At 52.6% G+C, this 22,925-nt stretch overlaps 1 protein-coding gene across 1 annotated transcript; it reads left to right on the forward strand.

Moving 5' to 3' along the window:
• The first annotated feature begins 30 nt into the window (after positions 1–30).
• Ss18l1 (SS18L1 subunit of BAF chromatin remodeling complex) lies at positions 31–22,490 on the forward strand. Its single transcript, XM_032904922.1, has 11 exons — positions 31–398; positions 9,548–9,624; positions 10,400–10,484; positions 11,948–12,092; positions 12,650–12,847; positions 15,377–15,541; positions 15,892–15,993; positions 16,928–17,020; positions 19,130–19,249; positions 20,231–20,358; positions 21,594–22,490. Exons 1-11 carry the CDS (start codon positions 330–332, stop codon positions 21,618–21,620), a joined length of 1,209 nt encoding a protein of 402 aa, XP_032760813.1. The 5' UTR covers positions 31–329; the 3' UTR covers positions 21,621–22,490.
• The last annotated feature ends 435 nt before the right edge of the window (positions 22,491–22,925 follow it).

A 22,925-nucleotide genomic window follows, 5' to 3' on the forward strand; every position in this document is an offset into this window, starting at 1 on the left:
GACGTGCGGCGCGGCGCGGCGGGGCGGGGCAGGGCGGGCGGAACCACCGAAACCCAGCACAGGGGGCGGCGTAGCGGCAACCTGCTGGAGGCAGAGCGGAGGCCGGGTGTAGGGGGGCTCCGCACGGGATCCGGTCCCGGGAGGCAATCGAATAAGGCGCGGGGACGCGGGGGCCTCGAGCGCGCATTGGCGATAGGCAGGCGGGCGAGCCCACGGCACCGCGCCCCCCGCACCCCCGCCCCCGCGCTGCGGAGAATGGGCACCTCGGGCCGCGGGGCGCAGCCGGAGAATAAACCCCAATGATCACGGGCTGAGTCCGCGCCACCACCATGTCCGTGGCCTTCGCGTCGGCCCGGCCGAGAGGCAAAGGGGAGGTCACTCAGCAGACCATCCAGAAGGTGGGCAAGGCCGAGGGGGTACAGAGTGCGGGTGGGCGCGGGGCAGGAACAAAGCCGGGGCACAGCCCGCTGCACGGAGCCCTGACGGCGGCTCCGCGCGCCCCCTGGAAAGCCTGCGCCAACTTTGCCGGAGGCACTGGCAGCGGTGGCCAGGCGGCCGCAGGGGGTGGGGACCCTGGAGCGCGTCGCGCGGTGTCCTCCGAGAGCGCCCCAGGCAGCAGACGCCGCAGTGCGAGACGCCGGGGCCCGCGGCCCCTCCAGCCGGGGCGGGGGCTCGTCGCGCTCCGCTGACAGTCCTGGTAACGACGGTCGCGCGCCTTTGCGCGCAGCTTGGCGAGTGGAGAAGGGGGCGCAGGCAGCCTGGAGGCACGCCGCTGCGGCGAGCTGGCGGCTCTCGTGAGGTACTGCTGTGCCCTGCACAAAGGGATGCATCCAAAGTGTGCGTGCCATCCCCAGGGCCTGCACCGCTGTCCGAAGCTTGCTGCACGCGGCGGACCTGAGGCCAGCGCAGCCCCGCCCACGCTTGGGCCGCTGGGCATCAGTGAGCCTCGCCTCCTGCACCCTGGCTTCAGACACCGCAGGTTTGTCCTGCAGTCTCTCTCATCCTTTAGTTTGGGCCAGTTTCCCATAGAAGGCGTTTGCCTGGGTTTGTGGGACGTCTTTAACAAAAGGAAGTTTCAAGTTTTGACATAGACACTTTAGCTTTTTACTGTTTGCCTTCGCGGTTCTGAGCTTCTTACGCGCCGGCTTTTCTTAATTCTGGTTCCTTCTACAGAATTCCTGAATTCCCTTGAGCCAGTTAGGTCCCCAAGGGCATTGGCCTTTCTACTCCCTCATGACCCGAGAGGCTTGTGGGGATTTCCTTGACTTGTCGCCTGTTTCCCAGGTCACCCTTGTTGTCTCCTTAGGAATATAGTGGTTATCACAGTTGGCAAGCCCTAGTCAGGGGAGATTATTGGAGCAGAGCAGAAATACAGGTTTTGTACCTCTTGCCACATTTAACTTTTTGCAGAAGTGACTTAGTGAAGGAGGCTGAGACTGCACAGGCTACGTGGGAGAGCTAATAGTAGCCCTTCCGTGTGACTCCACAGGCTGCTGTCGCTGTGGCCATGGACTAGGAGGGTTGGTTGGTGGAGGGTAAAGTACTCCACACATTGGCGGTCTGGACAGTATCCAGGCACCCTGACTGCTGGATCTTAACAGTGACTGTTCCTTTGGAAGTGGGTCTTCAGTTCAAGGTCCTTGACCCGGTAGGGCTGTGCGATCCACTTCCTGTCTCTGTGAATCCTTTACTGAGAGGGCTCGAGGGGATGTGTACTCTGACCTGTCTTGGTGATGTAATCATATTCTGAAGCAAGTGCTACAAGATGGAAAGTTTAGGGACAACCTGAGCTACATGACAAGTCCAAGGGCAGCTGAAGCTGCATAGCAAGACCCTGCATGGAAGTCAAGGGCTAGGGATGTGTCTTAGTAGTAAGACTCTTTTTTTCTTGGAGCTGGGGATTGAACCCAGGGCCTTGCGTTTGCTAGGCAAGCGCTCTACCACTGAGCTAAATCCCCAACCCCAGTAGTAAGACTCTTGTTTAGCACACAGAGCGTTAAACTACACACACACACACACACACACACACACACACACACACACAGACACAGGGCTAGGGATGTGTCTTAGTAGTAAAACTCTTGTCTAGCACACAAAACACTAAACACACACACACACACACACACACACACACACACACACACACACCCCACACACAGGGCTAGGTATGTATCTTAGTAAAACTCTTGTCTAGCATGCAAAACCCTAAACTACACGCATGCACGCACACAGGCACACACGCCAACCAGCCCCTGCTAAGACCACTGGGGAGAGCCAGGGATTCCGGAGAAGGCTGGTCAGTGGTCAAAGCAAACAAAGTAACAGCTTGTTTTTAGAGGACAGATCCTGCTCAATCCTCACAGCCCCGCAGAACAACCTCTCCTTAATCTTCTCTTGAGAGACACAAGGCCATTGTAGGACTTTGAGGCATTGTCGGTGGCATACAAGTGAGTTAGCATGTACTGAGGTAGCCTTTGCTGGTCCCTAGTCTTGCATGGTACACCCTGTATACTATAGAATCTATAGCACAGGTTCTGCCTAAGCAGATATATCCGTGCCCCTTAACTCCCTGACTCGCCACAACCCAGGTGATATTAGACAGCCGTCTTCATTCACTCACTCTGCTGAGGTGTGAGCAGTGGCTCTCTTCCTTCCCTCCTGAAGTTCCAGAGGAGGCTATCTCATACCTTCTCAACTTCTGGTGGCTGCCACAGCCTTTGGTGTCCTTCGGTCTGCAATGAGATCTCTGTTTTCCTCTTCTGGGATCTCCTGGCCTGTTTTTCTACCTCTTCTTATAAGGATAATGATATTTGCAAATAGCCTTCTTTCCAAGTTGAGGGGCTTTCTGCAGAAGCAAGGGTGTGAAGTCAGGGGGTTTGAGCAGGCAATGGGTAGTTCTACATGTGGCCTGCAGGGAGTGGGGACCCAGAGTGGAAGTCTGGAGAGCTGGCCTGACCTGGAGCAAGTGAGCTTGCGGTGACAGCACTGGCACCGGAGAGGGATGGAGTCAGAACTGTGCTTTTGTGTGGACAGTGTGGGTGCCTGGGATCCTGAGATGTCTGCAGCTGGCAGAGACACCACTGACCAAAGACCAGGTCTGTCTTCCTCTGTACTAGCTAAGGGCCATAGTATACCAATGTCCAGCACTATGCTCCTGCCTATAAGAAGGCCCACCCGACGCCCCCTGCTGTTTCATACAACAATTACACAGTGAAAGTCATGTGTCTCTGTTGCTGACTGTATTGGCTTTTTTTTTTTCTTTCTATTCTTAAGTACATGCATGGATACATGTGACACGGTGTACAGGCGGAGGTCAGAGGATTAGCTTCTTATCCTTTGACCCGGGTTTCCAGTCTCCAGTCTTCTAAAGCCAACCCAGTTAGAAAGGCCAAGTGGCTGCTTGGAACGTTAGAGCTATCCCCATAATGGTGGATGGCGAGTGGAGCTGAGTCTGAGTCTGCCGTTAGAGTGGAAAGGTAATGGCTCTTGGGTAGCTGTTCTTGAGCAACAGTCCTCCCCAGGGGAGCACAGGATCTCTCTTTCCATCCCTGGAACGGAGAAGGAATGATATCCCTTTATTCCTCAATCTGGAGTCCAAACGGGGAGGTAACAGCCCTCAGGCCTCTTTGCTGTCTGTCAGGCAAAGGAGCACGCTGCATGGTTCTCAGCCTGGGCCTTGCATTCCTCGGATGGAGAGAAGCAGGGACAGGTGTTCTTTGGAAAGAGACGCACAGGCCTGTGCCCTCTGCTCAGTGAGGCCTGGTTGGAAACACTCCTGAGAAGGCATCTCTGGCCAAAGGCCAGATCTGTTCCCCAGTCTAAAAGGGAGAGTCACTTGGAAGGGGATTCAGTGTCCGCCACCTCCTTACACCCCAACCTTTGTGTGCCTTTGGAGAGAGCACCTCTACTGTTCAGTACGCAGTGTTCCGCCTGAGGCGTGTTCCTAGATTTCTGGGCCAGTGGACTTGCCTACCACTATCTCTGTGCTTGGAGCCCAGGGCCATTTCCAGGAAGTCCCCAAGCTACAGGCGATAAAAGCACTGTGACCAGCAGGTGCAGTGAGGGGTAGACATGAGCCCTAGCAAACAGGGCATGGAACTGAAGCGGGGGAGAAGCAGTCAGGCTTTAGAGCCTAGTTTGTGGCGTGTGAGAGAGACAAGCCTGTAGGAGTGGGCAGCGGGGTGTGGGGGATTAGGGATGCTGTAGAACAGGCGATGGACAGGATCCAATTGTGCTACTTTTCAGATTGTGTCTCGTTGTAAGCATGTACGTACAGGGTCCTCTGTGTAGAGGAATTTTGATCCATGGTTGCACTAGCAAGGGATCACATCCAAACACCTAGTCTGTATATCTGGCTGGAATGCAGACACTCTCTTAGGACGCACCTTCAATCCCTGACAATGAAAAGTTGTCTTATAGTTAACTTATAGAAGGATGCAGCCATCTTCGAAAGCTACCGTTTAGTTGAGGGGCAGACAAAGTGACAAATCAGAGAAAGATTTGACAGAGTGAGTCGAGGATAGGATACATCCAAGTCACACAAAAGACAGCACAGGGAAGAGAGGCGACTCGGTGGTTAAGAGCACTAACTGCTCTTCCAGAGGTCCTGAGTTCAATTCCCACCAACCCCATGGTGGCTCACGATCATCTGTAATGGGATCCGATGCCCTTGTCTGGTGTGTCTGAAGACGGCAATGGTGTACTCATATTAAATAAATAAATCTTTAAAAAAAAAGAAAAAGAGGGGTGTGTGTGTGTGTGTGTGTGTGTGTGGCAGTTTTATAGACAGTTTTACAGAGACAGATTGCACCCAGGTTGCAGAGAGAAGCCAGGTGAAGCTAGAACGAGCCGGAGAATGAGGAGCCAGAAGATTAGAACATATCACCTATGTTCTAGGAGGCCGTAGTATGCGTATGAGGCCAAGCAGAACAGTTCAATCAAAAGCCAGGAAAAGGCGGATTGAATCAGTCAGCTTGGAAGATGAGCTTGTACGGAGGCTAAAAGCTTCCAGGCCTAGGCATAAATATAGTTAGAACACAGAGAGAAATGCTCTGGGCTCAGCCCAAGCAGCGTATCTGCTTAGAGTAGAGTTATCATCCCATCATCTGAGGAAATAAAAATGGCATTTACACTCTGGATGATGTGAGAGCAAAGATGGCTGCTCCGGCTTCTTGGGCTCAAATTCTCTTCCATCGGTTCTACTTGGCACGTGCTTTCTGGGCCTCAGTTTCCTGTTTTAGAGTGAAGATGATGTTGAGTTAAAGCCACTCGAGAAGTACGGATGGGCCAGACCATCTCAGTGCCATTTTTGCAAGAGTGCTGAGGACTGTAGAAAATAGTAGAAAACTGTGGTCAGTCCAGAATCTTGTAAAGAGGTGGTTTGTGGCATGCGGTTTGGATTCATGTAGATGGCAGAGTTTTAATGTCATCTGCCGTCTGTGTGTCTTTCTTCAGCCCAGAGATTCTCATGGAGGCAGGGTGCTGTGCTGTGCTGAGCTGACTCAGTCTTCTAAGTATTCAGAGATGCACAGGAGCAGAAACGAGACCCGTGCTGTCTCAGGAAGTTGGAAACAAGCTGTGTCTGTGGTCATGTATGTTACTGTGTGTGTAGTCTTTGAAAACTGGACTCTGTGTTAAGCGTGGTGGTGAGACTACGAGGTTGTATTATCTCCCACGTGCACGGCCTGTGTTGATTTGGGGTCTGCTTTGAAGCTCGCACAGCAGATTCACACCTTGCACAGTGGGTGAATGTTCAGTAGGTCTGCAGCACTCTCCTGGAAGTGTGCACAGGTCAGGCACCCATCTCCTAGAAATGACTCAAAGACAGCTGAGTCACCAAAGGGCTTCTCTAGCAAGGGTGACAGCTCACAAAGCTGGGAACCTGCAGCACAGTGCACAGGCTGCAGACAGCTCAGCAGGTTGAAGAGCTTCTTCCAGGTGTGTAGATGTGTCTAGGAGTCTTCTCAGCAATCCTTACTTTTTATATACTCTTGAGGCCTAGTGAATGTGGTCAGTTTCAGGGACTTCCTGAAGCCATTTGAGTTGTTTACTTCCTGTCTTGAGCATCCCTGCAGAATGGAGTGTTTGACCTCTCAGAAAATCGTGTCCTAAAATACCACGCTGTCTCACCTCCCCTTTCACAACCTGGTCTTTAGAGAGTTTTTTTCTCTAGGATGGAAGTGAACAGGAAACAGGGAGATGAGATGGGCATTGGTGCTCAGGACCTCAGCCCATGGACTGGAACCAAGACCATAGGTCTTCTCACCCCAGTCTAATCTAGGTAATTCCTTCAGTTACAGGCACTTGTGAGGTTTCCCAGTGGGTGCTAGGAATTGAACTTTGGTCCTCTGCGAGATCAGCACTCCTCTTAACCACTGAGCCATCTCTCCATCCCTGTTGTTTTGATTTTTGACAAGGTCTCACTGTGTAGTTCTGACTGGCCCAGAACCCACTTTGTAGACCAGGTTAGCTTTCAACTTTTGATGCTATTTCTGCCCGTAGTGGTATTGCTGGCACACAGTGCCTTATCTGGCTTTTGTTTTCACTAACAGATTTTTAACTTCCAAGAGGGTTTGGTGTTTTTTTTGTTTTTTTTTTTGGGGGGGGCTCCCTGTGGTTTTATTCCATACATTAGTATGCCTGTGCATGACTGTCATGGTGTTTTGGAGGTCTGTGTTGTCTTTGTTGGTTGTGTTTTGTTTTTGGGTTTGTTTTTGTTTTTAAGGTTTATTTATTCATTTCATGTATGTGAGTGGATACACTGTAGCTGTCTTCATACACACCAGAAGAGGGCATCAGATCTCATTACAGAGGGTTGTGAGCCACCATGTGGTTGCTGGGATTTGAACTCAGGACCTCTGGAAGAGCAGTCAGCGCTCTCAACCATTGAGCCATCTCTCCAGCCCTGTTTTGTTTTTGTTTGTTTGTTTGTTTGATACAAGGTTTCTCTGTGTAGCCCTGGCTGTCCTGGAACTCACTCTGTAGACCCGGATAGCCTTATACTCACAGAAATCTGCCTTCCTCTGTGTTCAAGTGCTGGGATTAAAAGCATGTGCCTATACTGCCCAGAACCCCGTGTTAATTTTAAACACAGGGTTATCTTTCAGTTATATAGTATCTTGTCTTTATTATTGTGTTTTGAATATAGAGTTGTTGTTTTCTCCATGATCTTGGTTGCTCCCAAGTGTTGGCTGTTGAGATCCAATCTGAGGGATCAGATCGGAGTTCTGACTGTACACCTAGCCTTTGGGTTTAGTGTCTGACCCAGAGGACAGGCCTCCTCTGTGGGCTGATGCTCACTGTCATGGATCAGCCCTGTAGAGACTGACTTCCCTGTGTGGCAGACAGATGTGTAGTCCTCTACTTGAGATGCTCTCTGCCTTCCAGGTGCATGGTGTTTCCTTGCAGACATTCCTGGAGCTCCCTTCCCCCATCCCTGATAGCAGAGTGCAGGCAGGGGACAGTCCTGTCCCATTTGCTTTTCTAAGATCCACAACTGCTAGCACTTGTCCTGTTCTTGTGGTCCTTGTAAGTTTCTGGTTCCCACAGGCGCTTCTGTGAGAGTCTGACGCTCTCGGCATGTGTCCTGTCTTTCCTGCGAGTTTTCAGACTAAGCAAGCCAGCACCCCCATCCGCTGTCTTAAGAAAGCATGGGCTGGAGGTGCTGCTCAGAAGTCAAGAGCATGCACTGCCCTTGCTGAGTTTCCAGGTTGAGTTCCTAGCACCCTCACTGAACAGCTCTCAACGACCTGTGACTCCTGCTGTAGGGGATCTGACCCTCCTCTTCTGGCTTCTGTGGGTGCCTACACACATCATGCACATACCAGCACACAAGTAAACACATATACACATAGTCATACACACGTAGTTAAAGGAGCAAATCCTAAAAAGTGGCACCAGTTCAGTATTTCCTTATGCTCACAAATGCTAGGCCCTGTGCAAATCGGCACTGTCCCTCTGTGTGGCTATCCCGTCACCGGCCTCTCTGCATCTTCCCTTTAGCTGTTGGTGGCTAGAGTTTACACGACAACCTGGACATGTTGTAGGGGGTTTACTTTGTGTCCTTAGAGCCTTGAGAGTGTGGGGTTGAAGAAGAGGATGCTGGGAGCCTTGCCTGTGGGGGGCAGGGGTGGAGGTAGGGGGTTGGAGTGAGTGACCCTGGAGAAAGTCCTTCCCTGGCCTTTAGATCACTCTTAGGGATCACTACCAGCTCCTTGCAGCAGCGCCCCCTGGTGGGCACTCAGTGCAGGATGTGTTGTCATCTCACCAGGGGAAGGAAAACAGTTCGGAGAGGGGGCGCTTTAACCTACAAAAGAGTGGGACAGGAGAGACTACACTTAAGGCTCTATAAGCTGAGGTGTGAAGTTGGGAAAAAGGCAGGTCCAGGAACCCGAAATGCAAAGTAGAGGGAAGGGCATCAGGCAGCCCCAAGGAACAGGGCAGATGTGTTTTGTGAAGGTGGAGGAAGGGCCTGCCTGCCTGTCATGAGCACTCGAGTATAGACCCTAGAGCTGGTGTTCCAGGGTTCCTACCCAAGGGACCCTGGTCACTCCAGGTAGAACATGGCTCAGCGCTGTGCCTGCTGGCTGTCCTCTGCCCACTGGCTTGCTACACTTCTACTCTCCCCTCCCATCTCTCCCTCTGCCTTTCTCAGATGCCCCTCAAGGACCATGGGGTGGCAGCAGGCCCTGTGTGCTGTGCCTGTCCACAGGCTTGGCCCACTTCTCTCACAAGCATTTGCACTGCCCAGTGGTCCTGATCTCCAGTCTGTTACCAGTCACTGGAACCAGTACATGCCAGGACAGCCCTGGGGTCTGTGGAGGTCAGACCTCACATGACTGAGTTTGGGAAGGGTGTCTGCACATCCTGGACACCTTGGGAGCTCAACCTTCCAGCACCGCCATGTGTACCAGCCACCTTGGCAGGTCTAAGCTTGGGGGTCTATGTTTCTGACCGGTTCCCTACAGTGCTACAGCCAACGAGTGTGGGCTATGCTTGCTGGAGTGAGGATCAACTTCCTTCTCCCTGGAACAGTCTCTGGTTCACGCCGCATTTCTGGGAGCCCACAGTCCATCTCCTCCATGTCTGTACCTGACTGTTCACACATCACCTCCATGAAGCTGTTTTCTGATCCAGGTCCCATATGATGTGTAAGGCAGTCTCAAAACAGTGCCGGCCTCTGCAGAGTGTAGCCCGGGCTTCTGCCACCCTTCCTCTCATGTCCTCGGGTCTCAGGGAGATCCAAAGGGACGAGGTTGCAGATTGTAGTCCTCTTGTTGTTTTGCCTGCTCTTGTGCGCCTACAGTGCCTCCTTCCATACATTCATCTCCTGGGCTTCTCTCACTGGCCCAGGCTGAGCATAGCCCGCGGGGATGGACGTAAGCTGCCCCTGCCCTCTTGTGGAGTTGAGGTTTGAGGGTCTGTGGAGCTGTCTAGGTAGGTGCCAGGACCTGGAGTGGGTGCCCCTACCGCACTCCCCAAGGGTCCTGGCATCCTAGATGTGACTGCTGTGTGACTTTGCATGCACCCTGCTTACCTCTCCCCCCAGATGCTGGATGAGAACCACCACCTGATCCAGTGCATCCTGGACTACCAGAGCAAGGGCAAGACAGCCGAGTGCACCCAGTGAGTAACCAGGCCAGCCAGGGACCCAGCCCACCGCTGGTCTCTGTGACTGCCTTTTCCACGTGCTGGGAAACTTCCTTGGTGCAGAGCAGAGGGAGGTCAGGTGTGGTTGCAAGAGAGCAAGTGGGGTGGGAAACCTTCTCATCGGGGACTGGGGGAAAAAGAGGCAAAGGGGAACATGGAGAGGTGTTTGTACAGCCTCCATCAACGGGGCCAGCAGTAGACCCAACCAGAAGACAGCTTGTGCCTCTGGGTGGGCAGAGTACCTCAGACCTCTCTCACACTTTCACGAGGGGCCTCCTGGGTCCTCACCTCGTGCATCTGGTCAGAGAGAAGTGAGACTTTGCCCGGTGCGATGTGTGGGTGAGGAGCCTCAGTCCTCTGGACCCTTCCTGTTTTGTTCCAGGGCTCTTCAGGATGTCTGCTCTATGGGGTCAGCCTCACATCTGGCTCTGTGGAGCAGGGCTCTGTTCCCTGTTGTCCTGCCAAGATCACCTATTCTCCCACTGATCCAATAGCACCTTCCTCCTGACTCACGCCTCAGGGTCTTCCCAGGGTTCGGTCATGGAACAGGAGCCTGCTTAGGTCTTGGCTGGACCTGTTCCCTGCCTATCCCTTGCTGGACTGTGGAAAGCAGCCAGCTGCCGGTTCCCAGCCTAGCGTCACTGTTCGCTGTCCTGCCAGGCTGGAGGTCGGGGCTGACTCGGTTAGACTTTGCCTCTACCTTGGGTGTGGCAGCTTGTCCTGCTTTACCTGAATGCTTCTCCCTCCGCAGGTACCAGCAGATCCTGCACCGGAACCTGGTCTACCTGGCCACCATAGCGGATTCCAACCAGAACATGCAGTCTCTGCTTCCCGCGGTAGGTGCCGCAGCCAGTTTCAACCAGTTTATGTGTGTGTCACCTCAAGTAGACAGGTGACCCACGGCAGCCCAGAGCTATGAGGCATCAGAAATTGGGGGTTCTGGGAAAACCCCTGTCCCACAGGGAAAGGTCGTGAATGGCTGCGTTAGACGGGAAGAATTGAAACATAGGCTGCTTAGTTTAGGGAAGTGGCCCCAGAACCAACCCTGGGGAGTGTTAACGGTGAGTGTCATGACCAATGGGAGAGGTCTTTTTGCCTTTGTTGTAAATCCTTTTCCTCTTTGTTTCTGTGGTGCTGAGGCCTAAATGCAGAGCCTCATACATTGTAAGCCTTTCCAAATGGCGTGCACAGTCCCAATGCATATGGGTGTACTGCTGGGATAGAAAAATACATGTCTTGCTAGGTGTACTCCTTCAATCCTAGCACTTGGGAAGCTGAGGTGGGAGGATTGCTGTCAGTGTGAAGCCAGACTGGGCTGTATATCAAGTACCAAACTAGCTGAGGCTACACCCCATGAATCCTGTCTTTTAAATTAAAAAGAAAAAGGAAGTTAATGTGGGAAATCTCCAGTGCGGTCACGGTCCAGATACCGCTATAAATATTTTATTGTCTGTTTGATTTTCTGTAAATGCATTTTCCCCAAATTAAACTTTAACTGTGATGTCGGATCGTGTGTCCGTGGCCAAGTGAGGTTATGTGGCCAAGAGAAGGAGCTACCCTGTGATGACCAAAGCTGACGGCAGGTGCCAGGGCAGACCAGGAAAAGACTTGCCCCTTAGTACGTGGCTCCCTTGGAAAGTGGAGGTGCTACAAGTGGCATTACCTTGGTCAGCTGTGGTGTGGCTCCTGCTGGAGACCCCCCATCTCATTTCTTTTCACTACTAGGGCTGACCTGGAGCTATATGCGTGTGAGGCTATGTCCCTGGGTCTCTTTTTACCTCTTAGAAATAAGTTTTAAGTCTCCAGGTCTAACTGTTTTGCCCATACTGAACTTGAACTCTGTAGCCCAGGCAAGCCTTGAACTTGTCATCCTCCTGCCTCCGCTTCTCTGCTGAGACTGTAGGCCTGCAGCCCCAGGCCTGGCTGGGAGCTCCTTTTCTCGGCCAGGTCTAGATAGCGTGTGTGTGCAAACCTTTGCAGCCACTGTTTGGTGAGGAGAAGACCCACCTCTTCTTCACCATGTGTTTGGCGAGGGGATGGATGGAGGATGAGAAGGGAGAGCAAGTGAAAGGAGCGGAAGCCAGCTTGTGCACTGACTGGTTCATTGATAAGATGTGGGCACTAAGACCCAACAGCCAGCTGATTTGTGTCTGAATGTCATGAATGTCTCAGCTCAGCTCAGCACCATGCTGGCCGGTGGCTGTGCAGTTCTCGTGGGTCACTTGAGTCCCTGGGATGGCTCTTGGTGCTTACTCTCTGAGGTAACTCTCTCTCACTCCAACCTCTCTGTTGTCTACAGCCTCCAACACAGAACATGAACCTCGGCCCCGGAGCACTGAGTCAGAGCGGTTCCAGCCAGGGCCTGCACCCCCAGGGCAGCCTCAGTGACACCGTCAGCACAGGCCTGCCCCCTGCCTCCCTCATGCAGGGCCAGATTGGTAACGGTGAGCAGGTTTGCGGCAGCGATGTCACCAAGGTAGCTGTAGATGGTGGGTTTAGTGGCAGCCTTACCCATCAGGGCTGGGCACAGTGCCTTCCCTCCTGTCGTGCACCCACATCTCTCCCACTGTCCTGGCTGCAGGTATTCCTCTAAGCCTAAGTGTATGCGGTGGTTGACTAACCATGCAGAGAACACGAGGCTGACTCCAAGTGCCCGGGTCCGTTTGACTCTGTCCTGTGGCGCTTAATGTACGGTCGTGTGCTTCTGCGTGCGTCCTTTAAGAACGAAGGTGTGATGGTGCCTCTGCTCGTGCTGCAAAATAAGAACTCCTAATACCAACTGGGGGCTCTCAGGAACACGGGGGTGTGTGTGTGTGTGTGTGTGTGTGTGTGTGTGTGTGTGTGTGTGTGTTCATTAATCACTCGCCCAATTCCTAAGTATTACTGACCTGGGGTGAGCCTTCCTCCTCAAAGTCATCTGAAGGGAACTCGGACGTCTTTACCTTGAAGTGGAAACCTGGCCTCCGGTGCCTGATGCTCCCTCTCCTACCCTTCCTGGCAGGTCCAAACCACGTGTCCATGCAGCAGACGGCTCAGAGCACGCTGCCTACAACCTCCATGAGTATGTCAGGCAGTGGCCATGGTACTGGGCCTGGGTACAGCCACTCGGGACCTACATCGCAGAGTGTCCCCATGCAAGGCCAAGGTGCCATCAGCAACTATGTGTCTCGGACCAACATCAACATGCAGTCCAACCCAGGTACTGTTGTCTGTCCCTGCCCCTGGCCCGTACCCGTGGCCAGCTCCCAACCCTGGCAAACACAGGCAACTTGTCTGTGTGGCCCCTCAGGGCAGCCTTCCTGGCGGGTGCTGTGGCTCCTCCCTGGGCATGTCCACCGGGTTGGGTCGGTGGAAAAACAGTGACTCAGCCCTGAGTGGTTGCTCAGAGGCCTCGGCAATTCCAAGTAAAGGGAACCATTGGCTGTGGGACTTGGAAGAGGAACACTGGTTTCAGGAGAGGGACCTCTGTCAAAGGCTGGAAAGAGAAAAGGTAAATGGAGGTCACAGGTGCTAAGATAGAGGTCACAGATATGGAGGTCACAAGTGCTAAGATGGAGGTCACAGATATGGAGGTCACAGGTGCTAAGATGGAGGTCACAGGTGCTAAGATGGAGGTCACAGATATGGAGGTCACAGGTGCTAAGATGGAGGTCACAGATGTGGAGGTCACAGATGTGGAGGTCACAGATATGGAGGTCACAGATATGGAGGTCACAGGTGCTAAGATGGAGGTCACAGATATGGAGGTCACAGGTGCTAAGATAGAGGTCACAGATATTAACATGGAGGTCACAGGTGCTAAGATAGAGGTCACAGATATGGAGGTCACAGATACTAAGGCTAAGGGTCACAGGTACTAAGATGGAGGTCACGGGTGCTAAGATGGAGGTCACGGATACTAAGATGAAGGTCACGGGTGCTAAGATGGAGGTCACAGGTGCTAAGATGGAGGTCACAGATATGGAGGTCATGGGTGCTAAGATGGAGGTCACAGATATGGAGGTCACAGGTGCTAAGATGGAGGTCACAGATATGGAGGTCACAGGTGCTAAGATGGAGGTCATAGGTCAAACATGGAGGTCACAGGTGCTAAGATGGAGGTCACAGATATGGAGGTCACAGGTGCTAAGATGGAGGTCACAGATATGGAGGTCACAGGTGCTAAGATGGAGGATAGGTACAAACATGGAGGTCACAGGTGCTAAGATGGAGGTCACAGATATGGAGGTCACTTGGGGTGCTAAGATAGAGGTCACAGATATGGAGGTCACAGGTGCTAAGATGGAGGTCACAGATATGGAGGTCACAGGTGCTAAGATGGAGGTCACAGATGTGGAGGTCACAGATATGGAGGTCACAGGTGCTAAGATGGAGATCACAGATATGGAGGTCACAGATGTGGAGGTCACAGGTATGGAGGTCACAGGTGCTAAGATGGAGGTCACAGATATGGAGGTCACAGGTGCTAAGATGGAGGTCACAGATATGGAGGTCACAGGTCACAGAGATGGAGGTCACAGATGTGGAGGTCACAGATATGGAGGTCACAGATGCTAAGATGGAGGTCACAGATGTGGAGGTCACAGATATGGAGGTCACAGGTATGGAGGTCACAGGTGCTAAGATGGAGGTCACAGATATGGAGGTCACAGGTGCTAAGATGGAGGTCACAGATGTGGAGGTCACAGATATGGAGGTCACAGGTATGGAGGTCACAGGTGCTAAGATGGAGGTCACAGATATGGAGGTCACAGGTGCTAAGATGGAGGTCACAGATGTGGAGGTCACAGGCGCTAAGATAAAGGTCCTAACATGGAGGTCCAGGCCTTTCTGCAGAGCAGGGGCTCCGGGTTTACAGTGGATGCTGAGCACAGACATAGCCATGCAGAGTGTCATAGAGTTCCTGGGACATGGCAGGCCCCTATCCAGATGTTGCCTTAGCATCAGAGGAAGGTTGCAAAATAAGATGGAGTGTTTCCTTAACGTTTCTTGCAGTCATAACATTACAGGTACATTTCGCAAGTACAGTGGTACAGGGTTTCCTTGGAGACTGTTCCACCTGGTTTTATTCTCTCTCTCTCTCTCTCTCTCTCTCTCTCTCTCTCTCTCTCTCTCTCTCTCTCTCTCTCCAGTGCTAGGGACTAAACACAGGGCCTCATACATGCAGGCAAGGGCTCTACTAGTGAGCTACACTCCCTCACTAAATGACCAAGGCTTGAGCATACTCCGTGGTCCATGGTAGCCTTGAACTTGGGATCCTCTCTCCGCCATTTTTTGAGTAAAGTGACAGGCGTACTCCACCTGGCTTTGTACAGACTTTAAAACGAATGGCTCTTATTTGGGCTCTGTTGGGCGGTGCTGTTCCAGTGACTTCTGAGCAGTGCTGTAGGGCTGCCGCTTAAGAAGTGGCACACTGTGATGCCTTCAGGACAAGCCCTGGGGACAAGGAAGGACAGGGTTTTCGTTTCTGTGGCCAGCAGTTGTGTATGGGCCTGAGGGCTCGACTCGTCTTGCCCATTGGCTCTTTTAAGGAGCCGAATGTTAGTCCTATCAGCTGGGTTCTGGCCTTGTACCATGAGCTGCATTCTTGTGTATGCAGCTCACACTGTTAGAGGTGCAACTTGGAATCAAAGGTACCGGTTATCGGAGGGAGTCAGGTTCGCAGGGGAAGGAGCTCGATGCTAGAGCTTTCGTGGGTTCATTCTGGGGTCTCTGTCCTTTTACACAGTCTCCATGATGCACCAGCAGGCAGCCACGTCCCACTACAACTCAGCGCAGGGTGGAAGCCAGCATTACCAGGGCCAGGCGCCCATTGCCATGATGGGCCAGGGTGGCCAAGGAGGCAGCATGATGGGGCAGCGGCCCATGGCGCCCTACCGACCCTCTCAGCAAGGTAAGGCCGAGGCCTGCTTCAGCCCTCAGAGAGGGGTCAGTACTGTCTCTCCATGTGGGAGTGACATGGCGTGAGCAAGGATACCGGACCTACCGGTGCCGTGGGGACAGAGTGAGCATCAGCTAGCCCGAGGAGCACATACTTGTGTCTGGGGACACAGGTGGTGGTTGTCCCAGTTACAGAGTATTTGGGTTTAAGAGGAGGAGGAGGATTGGTGGTTGAATGGTCCTGGGTATGATCCTCCCGTGGGGAAGGATTCTTGGCGTGGCTTTGCTGCCGGACCAGGTGTGAGCGTGTCTCACCTGTGCATGCTGTGTGCTGGTCCTGAGTGTCTGGTCACGTCCCTGCAGGCTCTTCCCAGCAGTACCTGGGCCAGGAGGAGTACTACAGTGAACAGTACAGCCACAGCCAGGGTTCTGCAGAGCCCATGAGTCAACAGTACTACCCGGACGGTAAGGCACGCTGCTGGCAGCTCCTTGTTGATCTGCTCCTCACAGCCAGGGCTCCGTGTCCTGTCCCCTCCGCTTGAGCACACTGGGGCACAGACTGAGGCTGGTCCCTGCAGAGAAGAAGAGTGTCATCATGGGACTGCACCCACCTCCTTGGGTTTTCTCTGCCTCCCTTTCCTGGAAGGCAGTAGCAGTCTGAGCTGGGTGAAGCCAGCCATCGCAGACAGTTGTATATAACATGGTGGGTCCCAACTTCTAGCCTCTTGCCCTCGCTTCTGCAGATTGTCACCTTCAGTTACCTTTAAGCGGATTTGTGGAAGTGACATTTAAAGCGATGTTAGGACTGGGTCTGGTAGCCCAGGCCTGGAATCCCAGGTCTCAGGTAGATAAAGCAGGAAGGTTAAGAATTCGAAGCCAGCCTGGGCTACATTAGGAGACCCTGTCTCAATAAATATCTGTTAATAATACAGATTTTTGAGAGATAAAGACAGAGGTCTCTGGGGAGCTCTGGCCAGGGCCCTGATGCCAGCCATAGCATGAGGTAGGCTGTGTGTCTGGGACTGGGGATAAGAGCAGGGTAGGTGGCAGAGACAAGTCTTGTGCCAAGCCATGATTCCCGGTGTGAAGTGGTGGCACGCTCCAAAGGCCTTTTTGTGGGCACAGCACTGCTACCCAGAATCCCCCAGGAGCTGTAGAAGGGCAGGAGAAAACAGCTGGTGCTGTCAAGAAGGCCTGATTTGCTCTACAGTTTGCAGCAGCGTTGGCATTTTAGAGAAGGGGGGGAGGGGAATGAATGAACACAGGAGCTTGGAGAGGCAGACTCAGCCAGTTCTGCTTCGTCTCCTGGCCCGAGCTCACTGTTGCAGAGCCCTGTTGTCCCCCAGGACAAAGGCATGGAGACACCTCCATTGACAGTAGGCCACCTGTTTCCTTACAGGCCACAGTGACTACGCCTATCAGCAGTCGTCCTACACAGAGCAGAGCTACGACCGTTCATTTGAGGACCCCACACAGCACTACTATGAGGGGGGTAAGGAACACGGTAGGGTGTGTGCCATGCCCCAGTGTGTGGGCGCACCACGGGCACAGTGGTTCAGACACTACGACTCCTAGAGCTAGCCGTGCTGGCCTCCAGCGAGCCTCAGCCAAGACGTTGACGTAGGTCTGTGAGGTTGGGTTTACAGGGCAGAGTTTGACCATGTTGGGGATTTTGCTGCCGGGAGACAACCGTGGTCATTCTTGCAGCCTGACAGCCCGTGAGCTAGTAGGAGTGCTGCTTTTGCAAGGAGCTTGCAGCCCTAGCATGGAGACCTTGCTGGTGTGTGGGAATGGGGAAGAGGGATGGCTGTATGTCGTGGCTGTGAGGCTCTGAGCAGAAAGTCTTGCTTCATAGATAGCATTTGCTCATCTCTGTGGTGTAGATGTGTCCTTCCTGGCTGATAGGCGTCACCGATGGACGCCACGGAATGTGGAAGTGAGAGGAGATACACAGTCCTGGTGCAAGTTGAGAGTCGTGGGCTCAGTAGGACTTAGCATGCATGTATACGCACATGCATGCATACATACATGCAAACATATACTATATGCATAGTACATATATAGTTTTTTAAATGAGTGTGTATAGGCGTGTACACTTGTGCACCCTCACCAGGGCCATCCTTAGAGACCAGAAGAGGGTGTTGGATCCCCTGGAGTTGGAGTTATAGGTGGTTGTGAACTATCCAATGGACTCTGGGAACCTATTTTGAGTCTTTTGGGAGAGTAGCCACTCCATTTTAGCCTCTGAGCCATCTCTCCTGGGTTTTTGTTTTCTGTTTTGTGTTTTTTTTTCCAGACAGGGTTTCTCTGGGTAGCCTTGACTGTCCTAGAACTCACTCTGTAGACCAGGATGGCCTTGAACTCAGAGATCTGCCTGCCTGTGCCTCCCGAGTCCTGGGATTAAAGGCATGTGCCACCACTGCCCCGTGAAATGTTTCTTAATAACTGACCTGTAGTCTCTCCTATAACTCCACAGAGAGGTGAGTGTCTGTGTATGTGACACTGTCCGGTACTGATTCAGCCCACAGACTACTCTGCCTGCATGGTCTCACTGAGCCCTTCAGACTTGATATTCATCAGCTGCATTCGTTTGTGTTTTATTCCCTCAAAGCCAAACACATAGTAGGTGGAGCACTTCTCTTAAGCCTCTGCAGTAGCCTGTTCATTTGATGTTCCGCCCGTTGGGGCTGCAGTGATAGAATACCAGTTGGGCAGCTTGGAACATCAGGCCTTCACCCGCTCCTAGCCCTGAGGCCTGAGGTCTGAGGTCAAGGTGTCTACAGAGCTACCTTCTGCCGGCTCAAGGCAGGTCTGCTCCAGGCCTCTCCGGCATCTGCTGGCTGCCATCAGTCTGGCTCGCTCTCGGCTTGGAGAGACATGTTCCAGACTCTACCTGCACTGTCTTGTGGCCTCTGTGTACCTGCTCAGATTCCCCTGGCTTCGCACAGACCCTCATTCTTGGCATCCACTGAAGATCTTGTTTCTGATTAAGGTCCCGTTCGTGTCCTAGGAAGTAAAGATAACTTTGGGGACTGTGTTTTACTTTTCTTGTTGCTGGGACAGAACACCCGACAGAAGAAACTTAGGGAAGGGTTTACTTTGGTTTACAGCTTCAAGTACAGTCCGTGGTGGCAGGAGCCTCAGACGCCATTGTGTCTGCAGGCGGGAGGCAGAGAGGAACAGATGCTGGCCTCAGCTCCTTTCTCCTCTTTGTTCATTCGGGGATCCCAGACCATGACTTGGTGCCACCTACATATGGTTAGGCCTTTCAGGAAACACCGACAGACTGGGTTGTGTGGTTGTGAATCCAGTGACCTTGACAACTGGTGATCAGCTGTGTGGAGTGGAACCTGACCGTTCAGTGCCCAGGATGGTCATTGGCCTTTGTCTGAGCCGCTGCATCAGCTGTTCTGTATCATCTGGCTTTTCCTTTGTATTTTATAAAATAGTAAGACAAAAAAATACCATATGACACTTGAGCCACCGCCCACACACTGCCTCTGGAGATGTGGTAAAAGGATTCCTTGGCTACTCGCTTGTCCTGTGGGTGACAGGGAACCTCCTGCACTGCCCTGAAGTGAGACTGTGCTCCTTTCTGCAGGAAACTCCCAGTACAGTCAGCAGCAGGCCGGGTACCAGCAGGGCACAGCGCAGCAGCAGACCTACTCCCAGCAGCAGTATCCCAACCAGCAGAGCTACCCTGGGCAGCAGCAGGGCTACGGTAAGAGGGATGCCCTCTGGTGTCTGCCATGGGCTGCATACAGTGTGGTGGTACCGTCCAGGCAGATGTTGAGGAGACTTACTTTGGCGTGGCTGCTGATCTCGTGGCTTGAGGAGGTTGGAGGTTGTGTGGAGGACTCCTGTGCACTCGGTACCTGCCTCGCAGCGTCTGAGGTCATCAGTTTTCCCTGTACAGCGGTCACAATCGGAAACCCAACATTGGGGCCTGGAGAGATGGCTCCACTGTTAACAACACTTAATTCTCTTGCGGAGGACCTGGGTTCGGTTCTCAGCATCCAGGCAGTAGATCCCAGCTGACTGTAACTCCAGTCCCAGGAGAGATCTGACTCCCTCTTCTGGCCCCTGCTTGATGTGAGTGACGTGCGGATATGTGTGTAGAAAGAAAAAAAAAGTCAGGCAGTAGATTTCAGGCCACAGCCCTGTGGCATTGAAAGACTGCTCTGCCTGGGTTTCACCAGGGGGCTGGACTATGACTTTGTGGCAGATCCATGGAGATCTGTTTTACATACACACGTACACACATACACACACGCATGCATGCACGCCCGCACACACACAAATAAAATAACAACTAAATAGCTATGGGCACTTGAGCAATCCTCTCCTGCACCTTCAACTTAGTCTTCACAGGAAGCCTGGCATTTCTCCTCTACCTGAGAATTTCCCTGTTCCCCAGGTTCTGCTTTACTGGGTCCACTATAACTGACCTCAGCTGGTTCTGGAGCAGCCCTTCACCCACGTTTGCAAGGTGGCAGGCCTGTTGTACTGGGTTGAGGCCCTTGGTGCTCCATATCCATGCGGGCACAGTCCCAAGTCCTCATGGGACTATCATGGATGGCTGGGTTGTGGCACTACTGTAGTACAGGCTTTACCTGCCAAAGGACAGCTACCTGGTGCCCGGATGTTCACGGGCACGGAGAGCTGGTCATGGTTGGTCTCATGGCCTCTGCTGTCTTCACAGGCCCTGCCCAGGGAGCCCCCTCACAGTACTCAGGCTACCAGCAAGGACAAGGTCAGCAGTATGGAAGCTACAGAGCGTCGCAGACAGGACCTTCTGCCCAGCAGCAGCGGCCTTACGGCTATGAGCAGGCAAGCTTTGTGGGTGCTCTGCCGAGTGTCAAGCGAGGCCTGGCAAGGGTTTCTCTTACTGTCCTGAGGAACGACAGGTGGGACTGGTTGGCCTCCAGTAAAGCTGGAGTGTGCAGCCACTGTGGGGCTCGAGTTGCTCTGATGGTCTTAATGACACGGATACCTCCTTTCCCAGAGGCTGGGAGAGAGCATCTCTTGAATTTGCGGATCGGCAAGGGAGGCATGCTAACTTAGTGGTAGACTGAACTGGAGGTGATGGCTACATTTGCCCCTAGAGGAGATACATGAGTGATATCTCAGGGACAAGCTTCTCCATCCAGCCTGTAGGAGTTCTAGCTGTGTACCTCAAGGTCCACAACCAAGTCAGTTGGCCCATGACCTAGTCAAGCGCAGGCAAGGTGTCATGTACACTGTTACATGTCTTCTACTGTCCCTAGCCTCCACCCAAAGACGCAAGTCACTCTCCCACCCTACTTCCCAGTTCTGAGGGTCAGAAGTGGACTCCCGGCTCTGTCCTGTGTCCCCTGCAGGATGGAATAGCTGGCTCGAGAGGCGCTGGCTCAGACTTAACTGTGCTGAGTCTGCCTGCCCTGAGGATTATACTCAGGGCCTGCTCTGTCCTCTCTTCACCCACCTGGGTATGGACACCAGAGACCTGACAGACTGCTCTGCAGAGGCTCTTCACGGGGACGCTCCCAGGAGCCCTCCTTAGCTAGCTGTGGGGGAGAAGAAGCTGGGGTTGAGTGCCTGTGTCCGTAAGGACAGCCATCCTCCAGGAGACTCCCTCTCTGTGCAGGGCTCTGTTGGTTTCCAACCCTGCACTCAGCCTGGATTCAAACTCCCATTTCTTCTTGAGATTTTGTGTAGACTGGTCCTGTTAGCAGGTCACCAGTGTTGGCAGCGGCTCTGCTGCCCCTTGAGTTATTCGGAGGAGCTCAGGGTGCAGGGGACTCCTTTCCCAGAGGGCCACCATGATCTGGTTAGGCATGTGGCCAGGGCCCTACCTTCAGAGAGCCCAGTGAGGGCGCATTGCCTGTGAGGAAAGTTGATCAAAATTAAACCAGTCAAGAAAACAGTTGTGTGAGGTTGGCTAGAGGACGTTACCTCTGGATTGGAGGAGTGTCACCTCTCACTTTGTGGATTTCGGTAGACTCTCCAGACTTCTGGCTGTGGGAGGAAGCAGACCCTGTCACTCAGGACTAGAGAGGTGTAATCTATGTCTTGTTCTCTTTTAGGGCCAGTATGGAAATTACCAGCAATAAAGGACAAGCGTTGGCTTTGGACCCTTCATAGTAGTATGTTCTGGATGAACCAGTGGCAGTTCCGATGAGTAATGACACGTTGGTCACCCTCTTTGCCCAGTGCCGTGTCTGCATGAGAGGCAGGCTCGTTTCGTGCTGGGTGTGATGCTGTGCGCACCACTGGCTGAAATGGCGTGACATGTTTGGTGCTGTGTAAAGTATTGTATATGGGTACGATGGGGAGGTTGTCCTGTTTGTGTCCCCCGTCCGCCTCCCTGATGTTCTTAGCTAGCTTCGGGGGGTCACAGAGTCATCGCGTGTTCTATGCCCAGTGATGAGACAGTATCTGAGAGACATCGTGGCCCACGCTACCATGAATAGACCCAGTCTGCCCCCTCTCATACCATTGTTGTAAGCGGACCGTTTTAAGATGTTTCTTCAACTGGCGGCTCATAGCTTGACGTACGTACGACGCTGGGTGGCCATCTCCTCTGTGCCTAAGTAGGGCCTGGGGACACCTTCTGTGTCTTGGGTCATGTCACTGTAACAAGGAAAATGTGCTTCGTGTGCAAAGACCATGAGCTGTCCTTTCCAGGACTTGGCAGTCGCCTGTGTCTCTCCAGGTTCCCTGATCCCTGAGTACGTCTTTGTGGTAGAGAGTGAAGAGGGATCAGTGACTGTATTCCAGATAACTGCCACTGTGATGGGTGATGGCATCGGGAGGGGAGCCTTCCCTGAGGAGGGCGATGTCTGAAGAGCAAGTCTCGCTGTCTCCCGGCTGCTTGTGCCTAGTGTGGCTTTGGCCCTTGTTTATTTGGTGTCATCTGTAGGATTTGAGTGTTGCCGGAACCTAAATTTAAAGACAATTTTAAGTACTCGTGTTTAATTTTATGAGCAGTTGGCAAGTGTTTATTTTACTTTTCCCGGACCTCTGTGTTCAGATTGCCAAGCAGATGTTCCTTTGCCTTTAGGGAGGTCTGAAACCCACACTGCATTTTTAATGACTCCAAATAACTTGATTACGTCCACTCAAATGAAAAGGACAAGTTTCATACAGCGAAAATTGAGTGACCTTTTTTTTTTTTTTTTTTTTTACGTCTCTAGGGTGTTTAATCTCATTTTAATTCTGTGCAAACAGGAGAGGCAGCCTCTTTGAAAAGGTTCTGTCAGAGGAAAACACCATATAGTGTAGCATGCGTATTTCTCAGCATCCTTTTGGATAATAATGATGTGACTATGAGAAGAAGAAGAAGAAGAAGAAGGAAAAAACCTTCAAGATAAGTGCTAAGAACAACCAAGAACATACAAAACCATCCCTGAGGATGC

Source organism: Rattus rattus, chromosome 5 (assembly GCF_011064425.1).
Source record: "Rattus rattus isolate New Zealand chromosome 5, Rrattus_CSIRO_v1, whole genome shotgun sequence".
NCBI classification, from domain to species: Eukaryota; Metazoa; Chordata; class Mammalia; order Rodentia; family Muridae; genus Rattus; species Rattus rattus.